The sequence below is a fragment of the Epargyreus clarus genome, unplaced genomic scaffold (assembly GCF_041222505.1).
Source record: "Epargyreus clarus isolate Ecla_fem2 unplaced genomic scaffold, WU_Ecla_fem_2.2 ptg000006l, whole genome shotgun sequence".
Lineage (NCBI taxonomy): Eukaryota > Metazoa > Arthropoda > Insecta > Lepidoptera > Hesperiidae > Epargyreus > Epargyreus clarus.
In genome coordinates, this window is record NW_027332214.1 from 12,269,853 (window position 1) to 12,284,351 (window position 14,499).

General features: G+C 36.5%; 3 protein-coding genes across 3 annotated transcripts; 2 read left to right on the top strand and 1 right to left on the bottom strand.

Moving 5' to 3' along the window:
* Window positions 1-995: 995 nt before the first annotated feature.
* On the bottom strand, window positions 996-4,717 carry LOC140742976 (uridine diphosphate glucose pyrophosphatase NUDT14). The gene is made up of 4 exons (XM_073074096.1): window positions 4,355-4,717; window positions 3,173-3,383; window positions 2,191-2,267; window positions 996-2,103 (listed from the first exon to the last, which is right to left on the bottom strand). Exons 1-4 carry the CDS (start codon window positions 4,542-4,544, stop codon window positions 1,946-1,948), a joined length of 636 nt encoding a protein of 211 aa, XP_072930197.1. The 5' UTR covers window positions 4,545-4,717; the 3' UTR covers window positions 996-1,945.
* Window positions 4,718-4,952: 235 nt separating this feature from the next.
* barc (RRM1_TatSF1_like and RRM2_TatSF1_like domain-containing protein barc) lies at window positions 4,953-6,786 on the top strand. The gene has a single exon (XM_073074095.1). It carries the CDS (start codon window positions 5,123-5,125, stop codon window positions 6,722-6,724), a length of 1,602 nt encoding a protein of 533 aa, XP_072930196.1. The 5' UTR covers window positions 4,953-5,122; the 3' UTR covers window positions 6,725-6,786.
* Window positions 6,787-7,238: 452 nt separating this feature from the next.
* LOC140742974 (WD repeat-containing protein 20) lies at window positions 7,239-14,180 on the top strand. The gene is made up of 3 exons (XM_073074094.1): window positions 7,239-7,805; window positions 8,816-8,998; window positions 10,168-14,180. Exons 1-3 carry the CDS (start codon window positions 7,527-7,529, stop codon window positions 11,464-11,466), a joined length of 1,761 nt encoding a protein of 586 aa, XP_072930195.1. The 5' UTR covers window positions 7,239-7,526; the 3' UTR covers window positions 11,467-14,180.
* The last annotated feature ends 319 nt before the right edge of the window (window positions 14,181-14,499 follow it).

Below are 14,499 nucleotides of genomic sequence, written 5' to 3' on the forward strand. Positions count from 1 at the left end.
TATGCGAGAATAAGTCTGATCACTGTATGTAGGTTTAACACACTTTACCGATTAGCTGGAATTTCACGCTCATTCGCTTTACAAACGTTCGACACAAATCCAAGGTATCAGCGTAGCATCACATGGGTGATGGGACAGACAGCCTTGAGATTACCACAATAACTTCTTACATGCCACAAATATCACGATTGATACTGAAATCAAATAGAACTTTAGATAGTTTGTCATCAAATTAAACTAAAGATAACAATTTTTTTGTTATATAAATTACTATGTAGAAATATACCTCGTTAAATAAAAAGTAACAGAATGAAAACTAAACTATCGTGATCTCAATGCTCAAAATGGACGAAATAATTCAATTTATTACGTACTTGAGTGAACTTAACTGATTTTTTTTACTACTGAAATTTGCATTTCGATAACTTTATATCTATTTAACAATGTTGTCATGTAAGTACATAAATGATTAATTACACTATAAAATATAATTATGTTCAGTAATTATAAATAATTACTGATACTAACCATAGGTTGTGACCATAGATAACAAAGTTCAAACCAATAAATTGATTATTAAAATATGTAGCGGTTTGTGGACACAAAATACGTACTTCCTACTACTTTGAATAAAATAACTGGAACAGTGACGAAAGTTGAATTTGCAGTTTGATAATGGGTTTTGTTCCGTCTCTTATCTGAGATTGTTATTTATCATTAATACCTACTAATAAATACGTTGAATAAATTAATTGCTAAACATTTTTTTTTGCAGAATATTTAATTGCTTATATTATTTGTTTTCTATACCTATATTTTTCGTTAGATTTTTAATCATAATTATAATAGTCCTTAAAATCATTGGATAACACAACTTCGAGATATTTTTCATGGAAGAATTTCACGAAAACTCCTTTTGTATATGCCACAGATTGATAATATCAAAGAATCTATATTTTCAATTCTTTTTTGCTTGTATTGCATGCTTTGTATGCAAATTCAACTGCTCAACGTGTAATGAAACATAATACAATACAAACATAATACTACGTTTTACAATATAACATACAAATAAGTGTAAAATCAATTATGGAAAAAAATATGTACGCACATATCATATTGCATCCAATTACACATTCGACGTTTTGCATTCACCACAATACAACTGGAAACTCCTGTTTGTAAAAAATATTTGTTGAGCAAATACATATTATGTTGTGTACAATTCACCTATTATCATTCTACTACACATGCCTGCATGTGAAGCTCATTCAATTAACAATTAAATTACAATATTTACATATCGCTTCATAATAATTTTATTGCGAATTTCGTATCTTTTTGACTTACAATTTATATTTATTATATCAAATTTCATAGCTTGCTTCAACAGTGAATGTGTTAAAACATTAAATATTCAATTCAATTGCCGTAATATAAATGTGTAAAAGCTTGAAAGTGTCATTTGTGCCAATCCATATATAATATTAAAAGGAATCATTTATCTTAATAAATTACATAGATTTTGCCAAACATTCCGTTCTCCCATAAGTTACTATCAAATCATTATCCTGCTGACTAATGGATGTCAGATCTAGCGTCAAAATGGCCGAAATAAATGTGGTACAAAGCTGGAAAGATGGCACAATGGCAAACCAGTTGTCATTTGTCTAAACAACAATCAGACATTAGCAATGCTGTGTTATGCAAAAGAAATAATAAATAAAAACATTGCAAAAGGGAGAATACATATTTTTGGCATATCACAATAATTATAATATACTGATGTTCTATAATGATTCCCATGGAATATCTTTATCGTGTACATTCTAATATACCCGTGACTTATTTGTTATTAAGTAAATAAAATACATTTTTCTATGGAGAAGCTATTTGATGCAACTTCAGGGAAAACTCGAAGTAAGGCGCTATCTCTACATTGTACCTACTTCCTAAACTTATCCGCCTTATTGTGGAGGAACCACATCAACGCGAACAGGCAGCTGGGCGGGCTGCACAGCGGCCCCGGGGAGCTCACCATCTCCTCGATCTGAGAGATCGTCATTTCCACCACTTCTATTAGTTCGTCGCCAACGCCACCACCTGAAGATTATAATATATTTTTTATATTATGCAGGGCAAGCATATAGATGATATACAGAATCGTCTATTTTTCTAAATCTATCTCACCTTGTTCTGTCTTCATTTCATCTGTGACTTCACAGTAAAAGAGAGTTTGCAAAGCTCCCTGGACACCCACACCTGACCTGAGGGTTAAAATTAGGTTACTTGTAGTGTAATGGACAATGTAGTGAACAACTTAAAAGATAGTATTCACAAATATGTCTGATGTAATTCATATGAAAATCATTTTTGAGTAATCTTATTACCATTCCCAGTCTCTCACATTTGATGAGCATTTTTTTTATGAATACTGCTGACATTTATATACCCTCTTTATAATGTACCCTGTATATTGCGATACTAAAAATATGGGCTATTTGCATGATTAAGTCCCAGGCTTAGGCTACATGCCTAGCTTCTGTAGCATTAGAAAACAGCTACTAAAATTTTGATCGGACTTCCATGCTAATAAAGCCTTTAAAATAATATGCTACATTTATTTCATTACCACAAACATGTAAATTTTAGTACTAAAATACACAATTTGCATTATTTACACATAATATATAAATAGAATGAGTATTAGATTTAAAAGTTTGCAATTGTATGCTGCAAAAAGTTTATTGCCTTAGATCAAGATTGCCTCAGCAGCAGATAATAATAATCCATTTATGATAATGTGACTGATGTTGTTGATAAGCTTTGTATTAATAGTATCACTTTAAAATCAAACTTGAATGTACTTAATAATGAGATTTAATTGATTTATTCATGCCAATTTTATAATCAACTATGAATTATCTTTGATAGAGCATTTAATAAGAAGCAAGGAGATATCAAGATATTTATTATATAATAATTTATGAATTAGATGTAGCAAATGACATTGCAGTGAACCTCATAGTAAGTGGCCACTACCCTCCACACATCCATAGTGTGTTGTCAAATTTTGAAATTGACTGGACTAAGTCAGTATGCCTCATATTTGTTCCTCCCTCCCAGTTTCTAGTCAGCAAAAAATGAGTGTTCATATGATGACTCTTCTTACCTATATGATATAATCCTTTGCAATTCACTAGATGGTACATCGTAACCGCATTCCTCGAGAACTTCCTCCCTGGCAATCTCTAGCACTGGCTTGTTCTTGTCTATGATGCCGGCACACATCTCTAATGCTATGCCATTCCTGGCTGGGTACTTGTCTGTGTCTATGATGCTTGCATGCCGGTCATCTGGGTGGATGCTGTTGTAGTATATAGCTGTTAAGAAAGTATTATTAAGGTTATTAGGTATCATAAAATATATACTTCTAATCTAAATTAATTTATCATTATGCAAGATTTTTTAGGTTTTGATACATAAATCCCACTGTGGATCCAACTTCATTACAAACTTCTTGTTCAATAAAGTTCAAATTTCAATAAGTAATATGTTAAAAGGTTTTAAATTTGCATCCCAAGTGCAAACCTAGAATCATAAATTGAATGAAAATAAATTATACTACTTGTTTTCATTTATGTTTTTCTATTACTTTAAAAAGATTTTCATAATAAACCTAAATACTATTTCATAATTAACCATTAGGCAAATACAAGTCATTAGGATAGGATAAGCATAAACTGTGGTTAATGAAAATAACATTTTAATTATTAAATAACTTAGCAGATACCAGATTAGTATAATATTGAAGTAATATATTTCATAATATGGTCATTCAGAATGCAGTCCATTCTCATGAATGCAGTCCACCTGATAGACAGTGGTCACTGCCACCCATAGACCCAACAACTAACCAATTTCATATACAACAGCATTTCTATCTAATGTCTGATATAATTCCTTCATTATATGTATGTAAGTCAGACACCACTGAAATGAAAGACCTGCTTCATGCCAAAAGTAGGTGTACCAACCAGGTTGAGCGCTATCTGTTCTATCACATTTCAAGTTCCAACTGCTAAACTTATCAGACACACGATTATTCTTTTAAGTTTTTTTTTTATGAAACAGTTTATGTTTAAGTGATAAGACTTGAATTAAAAGTACCCATCCTATATTTCCATTATTTCTTAATTATAACAGTTTCATCTTTTGGGCCTGAAGACCTTATTTTATAGGCTGTATCTTGTCTATAAAATAAGGGCGTCGTAACCGAAAAATAGACGGACAATTTAGACGAATGAGTTACTCTTATTGGTAACGAAGCCGAAAAACTTCAACCTAGACTGACCTGGTCTGAACTGCTTGACGAAGATCATAACTCTTCTAGTAACGTTAAACACGATGATGGCCACGCTGTCGTGTACTTCTAAAAGGTCCCAGTTTTTCTCCATTCCGTTCTGAGTGTAGTTTAATCTGAACGGCTTCACGTATGGGGAATCCGGAAGCGGCGATATGTATACGTTTTTAACGTCTTCCATTGTTTAGATAATTCGGAAAATATCACCGGCTTATAGAATGTAATAAAAGGAATATTTTTGCACCTACAATAGTTTCTTAGCGTCAAGAAAGCGTGGAATCGTGAAAATATTTTGCAACTAACGCGAAAATTGAATAGCCTTACTCAATTGACATAATATGACATTCAGTTTGACACTTTTGGCAGTGAAATTGTCTTTGTGTCTTGCATTATGTTCTTTGTGGTGTTCATTTTAGAGATTATTTATTTCAATATTATTATTTCGTGTAATTAATTAATTTTGGCATAAATTCTGTATAAATACAAAAAAAATGCTGAAAACGCTGTCAAACGAAATGTCTAAGAAAAACTTTTTTCACTTCTGTATGTATGTAATCTGTACTATCATCACTTTAATTTTAATTTTTTCAATGTCATGTCAATCAGAAAGTCAGAGTCTGTAATTCGGAGTTTTAGTAGAAAACAATGTGGATTGTGAACATTATTTAGTGTTTAAATATCTAACTTGATTAAATAATAATATACATAACAATTGAAAATGTAATTGTAGTCACTATACTGTTGAAGTGTTGATCAATCATGGCCAAATCCGAAAAGAGTCTAAAATCTGGGTTTGTTATCAAACTATCGTGTGAAACAGTTCAAAAATTGTCCGAAGAACGGAAAGATAAAAATGTCGAATCTGATCTTGATACGCAAAAAAAAGAAGAGACAGCAAAGTTGGAAAACAAAAAATTAGATGAAAATACACCTGTTCAAAACAAGCAAGATTTGGAGGTTAGTAAACATAACAAACCTCAATCCATAAACAAATCTGAAGCAGACAATGCTACGAGTAAAGAAAATACTGATAAAGACTCACAAGAGTCTTCTTGGGGCGACTATGCTCCGTATGTAACATACGAGGGAGAAGACGCCATTTACACAGACCCAACAACACAACAAAAATTCCTGTGGAACCACGAAACTAATGCATGGGACGCAAAAGAAGTTGACGTTCCAGGCCGAGTTTATAGCTATGAAGATGATGCACATACTTACACAGAGGCAGATGGTTCAAAGTTCTTCTGGGATGCACGTAAGAAAGCATGGTTACCAAAAGTTGATGATGACTTCCTAGCATATTACCAGATGTCTTATGGCTTTGTTGATAACACAACAAAGGACAAGAATGAAGAAGAAGATAAAGACAAGGAGGATAAAAAGAAGGAAGGAAAGAAATTGGAAGCAGGAGTCAAGAGAAAGAATGATCCGCAATGGTTTGATCAGTCTGAAGATAAAAATACAAAAGTATATGTCTCCAACTTACCCTTGGATATAACAGAGGAGGAGTTCATAGATCTAATGCAAAAGTGTGGTCTTGTGGAACGAGATTTGAGCACACAGAAAATGAAGATCAAACTCTACATGGACAAAGAACAAAATTGTTTCAAAGGAGATGCCCTATGTACTTACATCAAGATAGAATCGGTTGATTTAGCTCTGAAGTTGCTAGATGGTAGTGACTACAAGGGCAATAAGATTAAAGTAGAAAGAGCACAGTTTCAACTGAAAGGAGAATACAACCCAGCACTAAAGCCTAAAAAGAAAAAGAAGAAGGAGCTGGAAAAAATAAAGAAAATGCAGCAGAAACTGTTTGATTGGCGACCAGAGAAGTTCATCGGCGAAAGATCAAAGCACGAGAAAGTCGTTATAGTCAAGAACCTCTTCCATCCTACTGACTTTGACAAGGATGTCCAATTGATCCTAGATTATCAACAGGATTTACGAGAAGAATGTACCAAGTGTGGAGAGGTCAGGAAGGTTGTTATTTATGATAGGCATCCAGAGGGTGTGGCTCAGGTCACTATGAAGGAGCCTGAACAAGCGGATGCTGTGGTGGCTCTCATTAATGGAAGATGGTTTGGTAAAAGGCAAATCACTGCAGAGATTTGGGATGGTAGGACAAAATACAGGATTGCTGAAACTGATGCTGATTTGAACAAGCGAATTGAGAAATGGGATAATTTTCTTGAGGGAGAAGTTAATAAGGACGGCAAAAAGCCTCCTACACCTGCTGCAGATAGTAAAAATTCAAGCAGTGAAGAAGTTCCAAAAAAACTTGATTCTGAAAAAAATAATGAAACAAATGTCAACACTAAGGACTCTGACGAGCCTAAGACAAATACTGTAGAATTGTAAGATATTAAAGTTATGTATATACATACTTTATTTTGGTCTAAAATAAAGAATAAATCATGCTATATTGTTGTTTTGATAAATTTCTATACATTTACTGATGTCTGGCGATTACACAATTAAAATGCACAACAAGGCTTGCAGGATTGTAGGCAGGAGTATAGGTGTTCTGGTCTGTCTTGTCATAGATTACTTTGTGTGTTGTAGAATTAATCAAAGAGTATTGTAACCTATATAGGAAGACTAAATCCATTTAAAAGTATTGTAGTCTAAATAGAAGAGTGAGCTTGAGTGTTACATGCTCAGAATAATTATTATTTAAGTTTGCATAAATTCGTCGTTGAAACAAACTGAATTGATTAATTATTTCCTCTTTCGATTTTATGTTGTAGGTTATAACAGAATAAGAATTATCAAAATATTTTTTTTTATGTTATGTTGTAAAAATATCGTTTTTCAAAAATAAAGGCACTTGATTTATGAATTCCGTTGCCACTTTACCGCTTTACGTTGGTAAAACAAACAATGTCTAACCATAAACAACCAGCCGTCATGTCGTCTGACATCTGACTTTTTATGTTGCATACACAAGAATATCTAATTCGATTCGATAGTTCATAATTAAAACACACTATACACAATTTAACAATTGGCCGTCCAACGTGCCGAGATCGCGGCATGCGACGGTGAGCCATGTGAGTCGGTGATGGCGCGTCGCGTTCCCGTGCGCCCAGCTGAGGTGTCAACGGCGATGTTAATGGGGCTTCACTGGCGGTCTCGATGAATAATAACAGGATATGATAACATGGCCGTTCAACCTGACTCTGGCGGGAAAGACGACGTGAAGACTCAGTTCGTGACGCGGGAGGGGACGTACAGACTGATGACTCTGTCGGAGTACTCGCGGCCGAACCGAGTGGGCTACACGAGCGGCTCCGGCGCCACCCACGTGCGGGTGTCGCTGGTGTCGCTGCCGCCCGGGCCCGCGGACGGCGACGCCGCGGAAACGCAGGGCTCCGACGACCGGATATGCTTTAACCACGGGAAGGAGCTCTATGTTTATGTGTACAGGGGTGTCAAGAAGGTAACCATTATAAACCCGTTCAAGGATAGTTTGTACCCTTCATTACGTCAGTACAGAATTGTTTACAATTAGCTGCAGTTCAAAACAATGTTTTATGATAGTATCAATTACATGATCTATGATGCAATAAGGTGAAAAAGGCAAATCAATGATGTAGGTTAAAGTATACAGAATTTAGTTACTATATGTATGTTGTGTTCAGTATAGACAACAATGTATCATTTGAAAAGTCTTTATAACTATTAGATACACATAACCTCAAATTAATCAAGAAATAATTGGCTCCAATAATAATAATTAACCCTCATGTCTCCTGTACTAAATTGTTACAAATATAAATTGCATTAATTTTTGACAATGTTCTATTAAATGTTGGGTATGAATTGAGATATTAACAAAGTAAAATAATTATTTATTTTGTTAATTTTATGCCTACATTAGTTCCAGATTAGCCATGTAGCAGTAGGCTTCAAAGACAACACACACTGTGCATCATCGATCAAAAAAGTTATAAGCAACTTACTAAGTCACAAATTCAATAGCCATTCACAAAGTAAGAATTGGCTATCTTGTAATTATATGGGTTCTTATACTACAAATTGACAACAGTACAGTACTAACAGGACAAATCTATTGGAGCTATTAGTATAATCAGATCACATAGAATAGTTTTCTAATAATATTAGGTGAATAAGGGGTGATGATGACGAAATTCACAAGGCCCACTTTATGGGATATTCCAATTTGAATATCAGTACATAATTAGCCTCAAATAAGATAAAAGTTTGATATGAATTTCTATAGTATCTCTACTATTACTCTTTTCTATATTTCTTACTTAAAAAAATATGTTATATACTTAACACTGCATCCTGAACATACTAGAGTTATTTTTTTGGATTTGAATATGCCACCACCCAATCAAACCTAAATAATAAAGGCATACACACTGGTCACCAGAGCATTCCTTAATACATATGTCAAAATCAATGATTTTGTACTATTTTCAGGCTGCAGATCTCACTAAACCGGTTGATAAGAAGATGTATAAAGGGACTAATCCAACATGTCATGATTTTAATACAGTTACAATGACATCGGATAGTGTTTCTTTGGTAATTGGTTTCTCCACTGGCCAGATACAGCTCATAGACCCCATTAAGAAGGAATTAAGTAAATTGTACAATGAAGAGGTGAGTTGATTTCATATAATATGTTCATTATCTTATATATAAAATTATTGTGTCACAATGTTAGTTACCATACTCCTCCGAAATAGCTTTACCGATTTTCACCAAATTTTATATGTATTCAGTAGGTCTGAGGATCGGTTACTATCTATTTTTCATACCCCTAAGTGATAAGGGTTGTTCACCCTTAAGATTTTTTATTTATATGGCAACACAACGTTTGCCGGGTCAGCTAGTTATTGGATATACAGTGTAAACTCCATGTAACGTCACTCGATTTAACGACAAACTCTATAAAGCGTCGAAATCAATTGGCTTAGTTGGTTTAGCTTGTATTCCATACAATGATACACTCTACATAGCATTACACCCACTCTCAATAACGACCACAATTGAGTAAAAAAGTACCTTTTAAGTTGCTAAAATTAGTAAAAACTGCGCCCCAGTGTACGTTCTTTTGTCGCTTTATTATCCTAGCCCGCAATAAACTCGACTGTCGGCATCATGCATACGGAACTTTCTAAGAAATTCGTTCTTTTGTTTACCAAGATGCCTCAATATCAGAAGATATGAATAATATAATGAAAAAAATACAACAAAATTACTGGTGCAGCAAAAGACGTCATACAAAAAAAAAACAACACGCAATAGTGTTCAAATAAGATTCTTTTTTATGTACATAACTACTAACACTAGACTGAAATAAACTTTTTCTTTTTCTAATTCTGATTTTTCTTCTCTCCATTTAACGACCACTCTCTATAACGCCATAAAATGCACAGTCCCTTCAGTGCCGTTATATAGAGTTTACACTGTAATTATAAATTTTAAAAAATATTTACCCACCAAACAAGTGCTACTAAATAAACAGTAAAAGGAAACTATTTGATAGCAAAATTTTGAAATGGACAAAAAAGGGTTAATTGCATAATAAATAAGGTAAACTTTTTTATTGGATGTGACTTAAACAGTAGTGTTAGACAGTATTATATTATGACATTCACTCATTACATCATCTCTTATACCAGATAATATGTATTACTTTTATCTCCCTGATCAATATCATTCAATTTATCAGTTATATTGAAATCAAATGCCATGTTCCTGATAAGTGGAACTACTTTTATAGATTAAATTTATTATATTTCTTACCAATATATTTCATATTTCAGAGACTAATAGACAAAACACGCGTAACATGCATAAAGTGGGTTCCCGGCTCCAGCAACCTGTTCATATCAGCGCACGCGTCGGGCCAGCTGTACGTGTACAACGAGGAGCTCACGTGCGGGACCGCCGCGCCGCACTACCAGCTCTTCAAGCAGGGAGATGGCTATTCCATTCACACATGTCGGACTAAGTCCACCAGGAATCCCCTGTACAGGTGGCTCATAGGCGCCGAAGGCAGCTGCATTAACGAATTCGCATTTTCGCCGTGCGGGACCAACCTGGCGGTCGTGTCGCAGGACGGCTTCCTCCGGGTGTTCCACTACGACACCATGGAGCTCATCGGCCGGGCGCGATCGTACTTCGGCGGGTTCCTCTGCGTGTGCTGGTCGCCGGACGGGCGGTACGTGGTCGTCGGCGGCGAGGACGACCTCGTCACCGTGTGGTCGTTCGGCGAGCGGCGCGTCGTCGCCCGCGGCCAGGGCCACCGCTCCTGGGTGTCCGTGGTCGCCTTCGATCCGTACGCGGGCGGCCCGGCCGACGCCGAGAGCGAGGACGGCGGCGAGGAGGAGAAGCGCACCGAGAGTGCGCAGTGCTACCGGCTCGGCAGCGTGTCGCAGGACACGCAGCTGTGCCTGTGGGACCTCACCGAGGACGTGCTGCGGCCGCCGCTGCGCGCGCGCGCCTCCGCGCACCTGTCGCCCGGCGGGCCCGGCCTCTCGCCCAACGGGCTGCCCGGTGGCAAGGCGCCCGCGCGCGCCGCCAAGACGAACAAGATCGGCCACCGGCACGCCGAGCCGCCCGCCGCCGCCGGCGAGCCGGCCGCCGCGAGGCCCGCCGGCAAGGCGCCCGCCGCCGGCGCCGGCAAGGCGAAGGAGGAGGGCTCCGGGTCGCTGGGCGCGCACCTGTCGCAGCGGCTGGCCGGCTTCTCGTTCGGCGAGCGGCGCTCCGAGCACCGGCGCAACTTCAGCCTCGGGCGCGCGGCCGACAAGGCGTCGGCGCCGAGCTCGGTGGCGCTGCGCGGGCGCGCGGCGGGCGGCGCGGCGGCCGGCGACGCGGACCCGCTGCGGCTCATCGGCACGGCGGCCTGCCCGCGCTTCGACGAGTGCCCGGTGCTGGAGCCGCTCGTGTGCAAGAAGATCGCGCACGAGCGGCTGACGGCGCTGCTGTTCCGCGCGGAGTACCTGGTGACGGCATGCGCGGACGGCTGCGTGAACACGTGGGCGCGGCCGGCGCGCGCGTACAACGGCGACGCGCGGCCGCGGCGCGCCGACCGGCTGGAGCGGCTGGACCTGGTGGACTAGTGCTGCGGGGTGCGCGCTCTCGTGCACCGCCCGCCCTCGCGTACTCAGTGACAGTGCCGCGGCCCGCGCGCCGACGTGGCTGCGTTGTTTCTCCTTCGTGTATCTTTTTTTTCACGTCCGCTGACTGATTCGGTTCGAAACTAATTCCTAATGTTGTTATTAGTTTAATGATTTAATAAAATTGTCTATCCTACTTTTAATTTCTCAAATTATTGGTACCTACTCTATATTATTTATGTATATGCGACGTTATTTACGAGGTTACTCAAAATAAAATAAAAATATTTACAAAGTATGATTACGATGATGTCGGCCGATATTAAATATTTGTAGTTGTGTAATAACGATGTTTGTCTTGTAAATACGAAATGTACATAATCAGCCGTGTTCGGGGCAGGCAGTGTCTGCAGAACTTTAACAGTCATTGTTAATATTCCATTGTAGCAATTGTTGGTTTGTATGTTTGAATTGTGTGAACTGAAACCTTGCTGTAATTCAATGTATTCATTTAATATATTCAAAAAACACCCTAATACTAAGATTTGATATGTTGAATAATTTTATTTCATTAAAGTTTGTATATAATTCATGTCCTGAAAATATTGTTTATCCACCCTTTTCTACTGTGTTATAATAAAAGATAAAGAGATATCAAAAAATTATTGTACTCGATTAAAATACAGTACATAAATAGTTTATTTTTAATGCGTTAAGCAAATAGCAAAATGATTCCTCAGAAATATATTTTATTTATTAAACAAAAAATTAACAAACAGTTATTAAGCAGCATGGTTTCGTTATTGAGAATTACGAAATTTTTTTGCGACTTACATCAAAGGCAACTAAGTAATATGCATAGCATGACAACACAATTTATAACTTTTCACCTATTATTTTTCTGAGAAAAGCAATAAATTAAATATCAAAGACTTTTTTGATATAATTTTATCACGAATATTATTATGGAAAATTTTGAACGGTTAGCGTAAAGTAAAAAAAAAAACTATTCAAATCAACTTCAAAGTGAAGGGCTTCCCTTATGATCTTACGATAAAATACATATAAAATACTTTTCGTATATAAAAACATGACTGTGATAAGTGTAATATGTATCATATTGACGACTGAGGGGCATAGTGACTCGTCAAGAAAAGGATTCCAGGTTTGCTCTGAGGTCTGAATTATAAATTAAAATAAAAAAAAATATTAGTTCATGATTAAAAAAAAATAAGTGAAACAAGATTTCAATTTATAGTACTCGGAACATGTAATTAAATTTACATAACACATTTTGTATTATACCTAGTTAATTCTACTACTACAAGTCTTCCGTCCTCTTCCTTAACACATGTAAAGCTTTTTATTAGTATTTCAATTTCATACTAACTATAACCGGTTGATATTTTATATTGCTGCAAACTTTTATATGGAATCTAATATTGCTTGATTGCCTTTGTGTAAATCGTCTGGAGTACGTAGTTAATAGAACTGAGATTTCGACTGTATAGACGAGTGTATATTGTTAATGTAAGATTGTTTTCTTTTATTCACTATGTAAATATAGTTAGTAGGTTTCGAGCAATCAAAGATTGCTTATAAACGCTGTCCTATTCGGCTTTGAATTAAAACTTTGTCAATGCAAAATCGACTTGCAGCGTGGAAGAAAGTTTTATTTAATGACAATATGTAAATGAATAGTGTTAATAGGAAGCTACTTAAATTGTCAATAATAAAGTCGTTTTTGCATTACACGAGTTTGATTTTGAAATGCGTGAATGAATGTGTTAATGTGCGTTATCCTCGAACGTTATTTCGTAGATAAATTAAAATAAATTATTGAAAGGGAGAGTAGAATCATTGTATTGTTTAAATATACCATACTTAAGATCTTAAAAACTGCTTTCTACATGCAAGACGTGAGTAAAAATTTACTCAACTTTAGTGAGTTCAAAGTTACTAGAGTCGCGTGTGAACGTGGATGCGTATAACGGGAGTGGGAAACTTATTTGGTTCCGAACACCCGTTTGTATAAATTGTTGCAAATACATATAACATATCTGTCTGTTGCAGAACAAGAAGGCACGGTCTTTAAGGTACAGTGGTACTCCATCATTGGCAGACAAACTGTTCAGGGCATTTATAAACAGACTAAAACTTGAGGTTTCTAAGCCACACACCAGAATATTAACGTGTTTCAAGAAATATCTTATTTCTGGCAACCGCACTGCTGGCCTGACTTGTAGAATATATCATTTCGTGGAAGCATAACAGAATAAAATAACAATAACAAATTTTCTACATAAAATAAAAACCTATTTAAAAATATTGATAATGTATACCAGAAAGAAAAAGATTTAAGTATGTACTATCCAGAGAATGACTTGTCTGTTTCAATATTATATTATTATTTGTTACATTTTTGGGAAAGTTAGCTTAAAAGTAAAGTTTCATTTATTTGGGCGCGAAGCTTTAAAGTTAGTTAATCGTTAAAAAATACCTGTTCTTCTCAACTTGAACTATGAAACTTAAACATCTTTTTTTGTTTTACGTAAAACTTTTACATATTTGTATGTAGGCAACGAATGATGTATGGAATTATCGATGTCGCATTTATAATTGTTATTATTTTTTATTTTGAGGTGTTCAAAGTAATGGAATAGGAAGTATGAGCCTATAACGTAAATAATAAAATAAATAGACGAATATCTTTTTAATCCGTTTAGTTTTATTTAATCGCCTTTTGTGTTGCTTAAAAGTACAGTCCCAAAATAGTAACGATATAATACTCCAAACAATGCTTAGTCACGGATTATGGATTAGTACTACGTATAGTTAATTGTAGGTATGATTTTTATAACTACCCTCTCTTTACGAAATACAAACAGTTATAACAATTTTATGTCAGTTCGATCGTAGGTTCCGCGTGATGCGCACGCGCTTCCTAGTCGGTTGAATGTTATCGGTGTTTTAATTATAAAACAGCGACCAAGTGTGAATTTACAGTGCCTCTTTTTCGTTCATACTTCCATGTGC

Excerpts from the sequence above, each read along its gene's own strand:
- LOC140742974 (XM_073074094.1), top strand. The coding sequence starts at position 7,527 with ATGGCCGTTCAACCTGACTCTGGCGGGAAAGACGACGTGAAGACTCAG. Across the intron at positions 7,806-8,815 it reads TGTACAGGGGTGTCAAGAAG|GCTGCAGATCTCACTAAACC; the intron begins GTAACCATTATA and ends TACTATTTTCAG. Across the intron at positions 8,999-10,167 it reads GTAAATTGTACAATGAAGAG|AGACTAATAGACAAAACACG; the intron begins GTGAGTTGATTT and ends TTCATATTTCAG.
- barc (XM_073074095.1), top strand. The coding sequence starts at position 5,123 with ATGGCCAAATCCGAAAAGAGTCTAAAATCTGGGTTTGTTATCAAACTA.
- LOC140742976 (XM_073074096.1), bottom strand. The coding sequence starts at position 4,544 with ATGGAAGACGTTAAAAACGTATACATATCGCCGCTTCCGGATTCCCCA. Across the intron at positions 2,268-3,172 it reads CAAAGGATTATATCATATAG|GTCAGGTGTGGGTGTCCAGG; the intron begins GTAAGAAGAGTC and ends TTTAACCCTCAG. Across the intron at positions 2,104-2,190 it reads TGAAATGAAGACAGAACAAG|GTGGTGGCGTTGGCGACGAA; the intron begins GTGAGATAGATT and ends TATAATCTTCAG.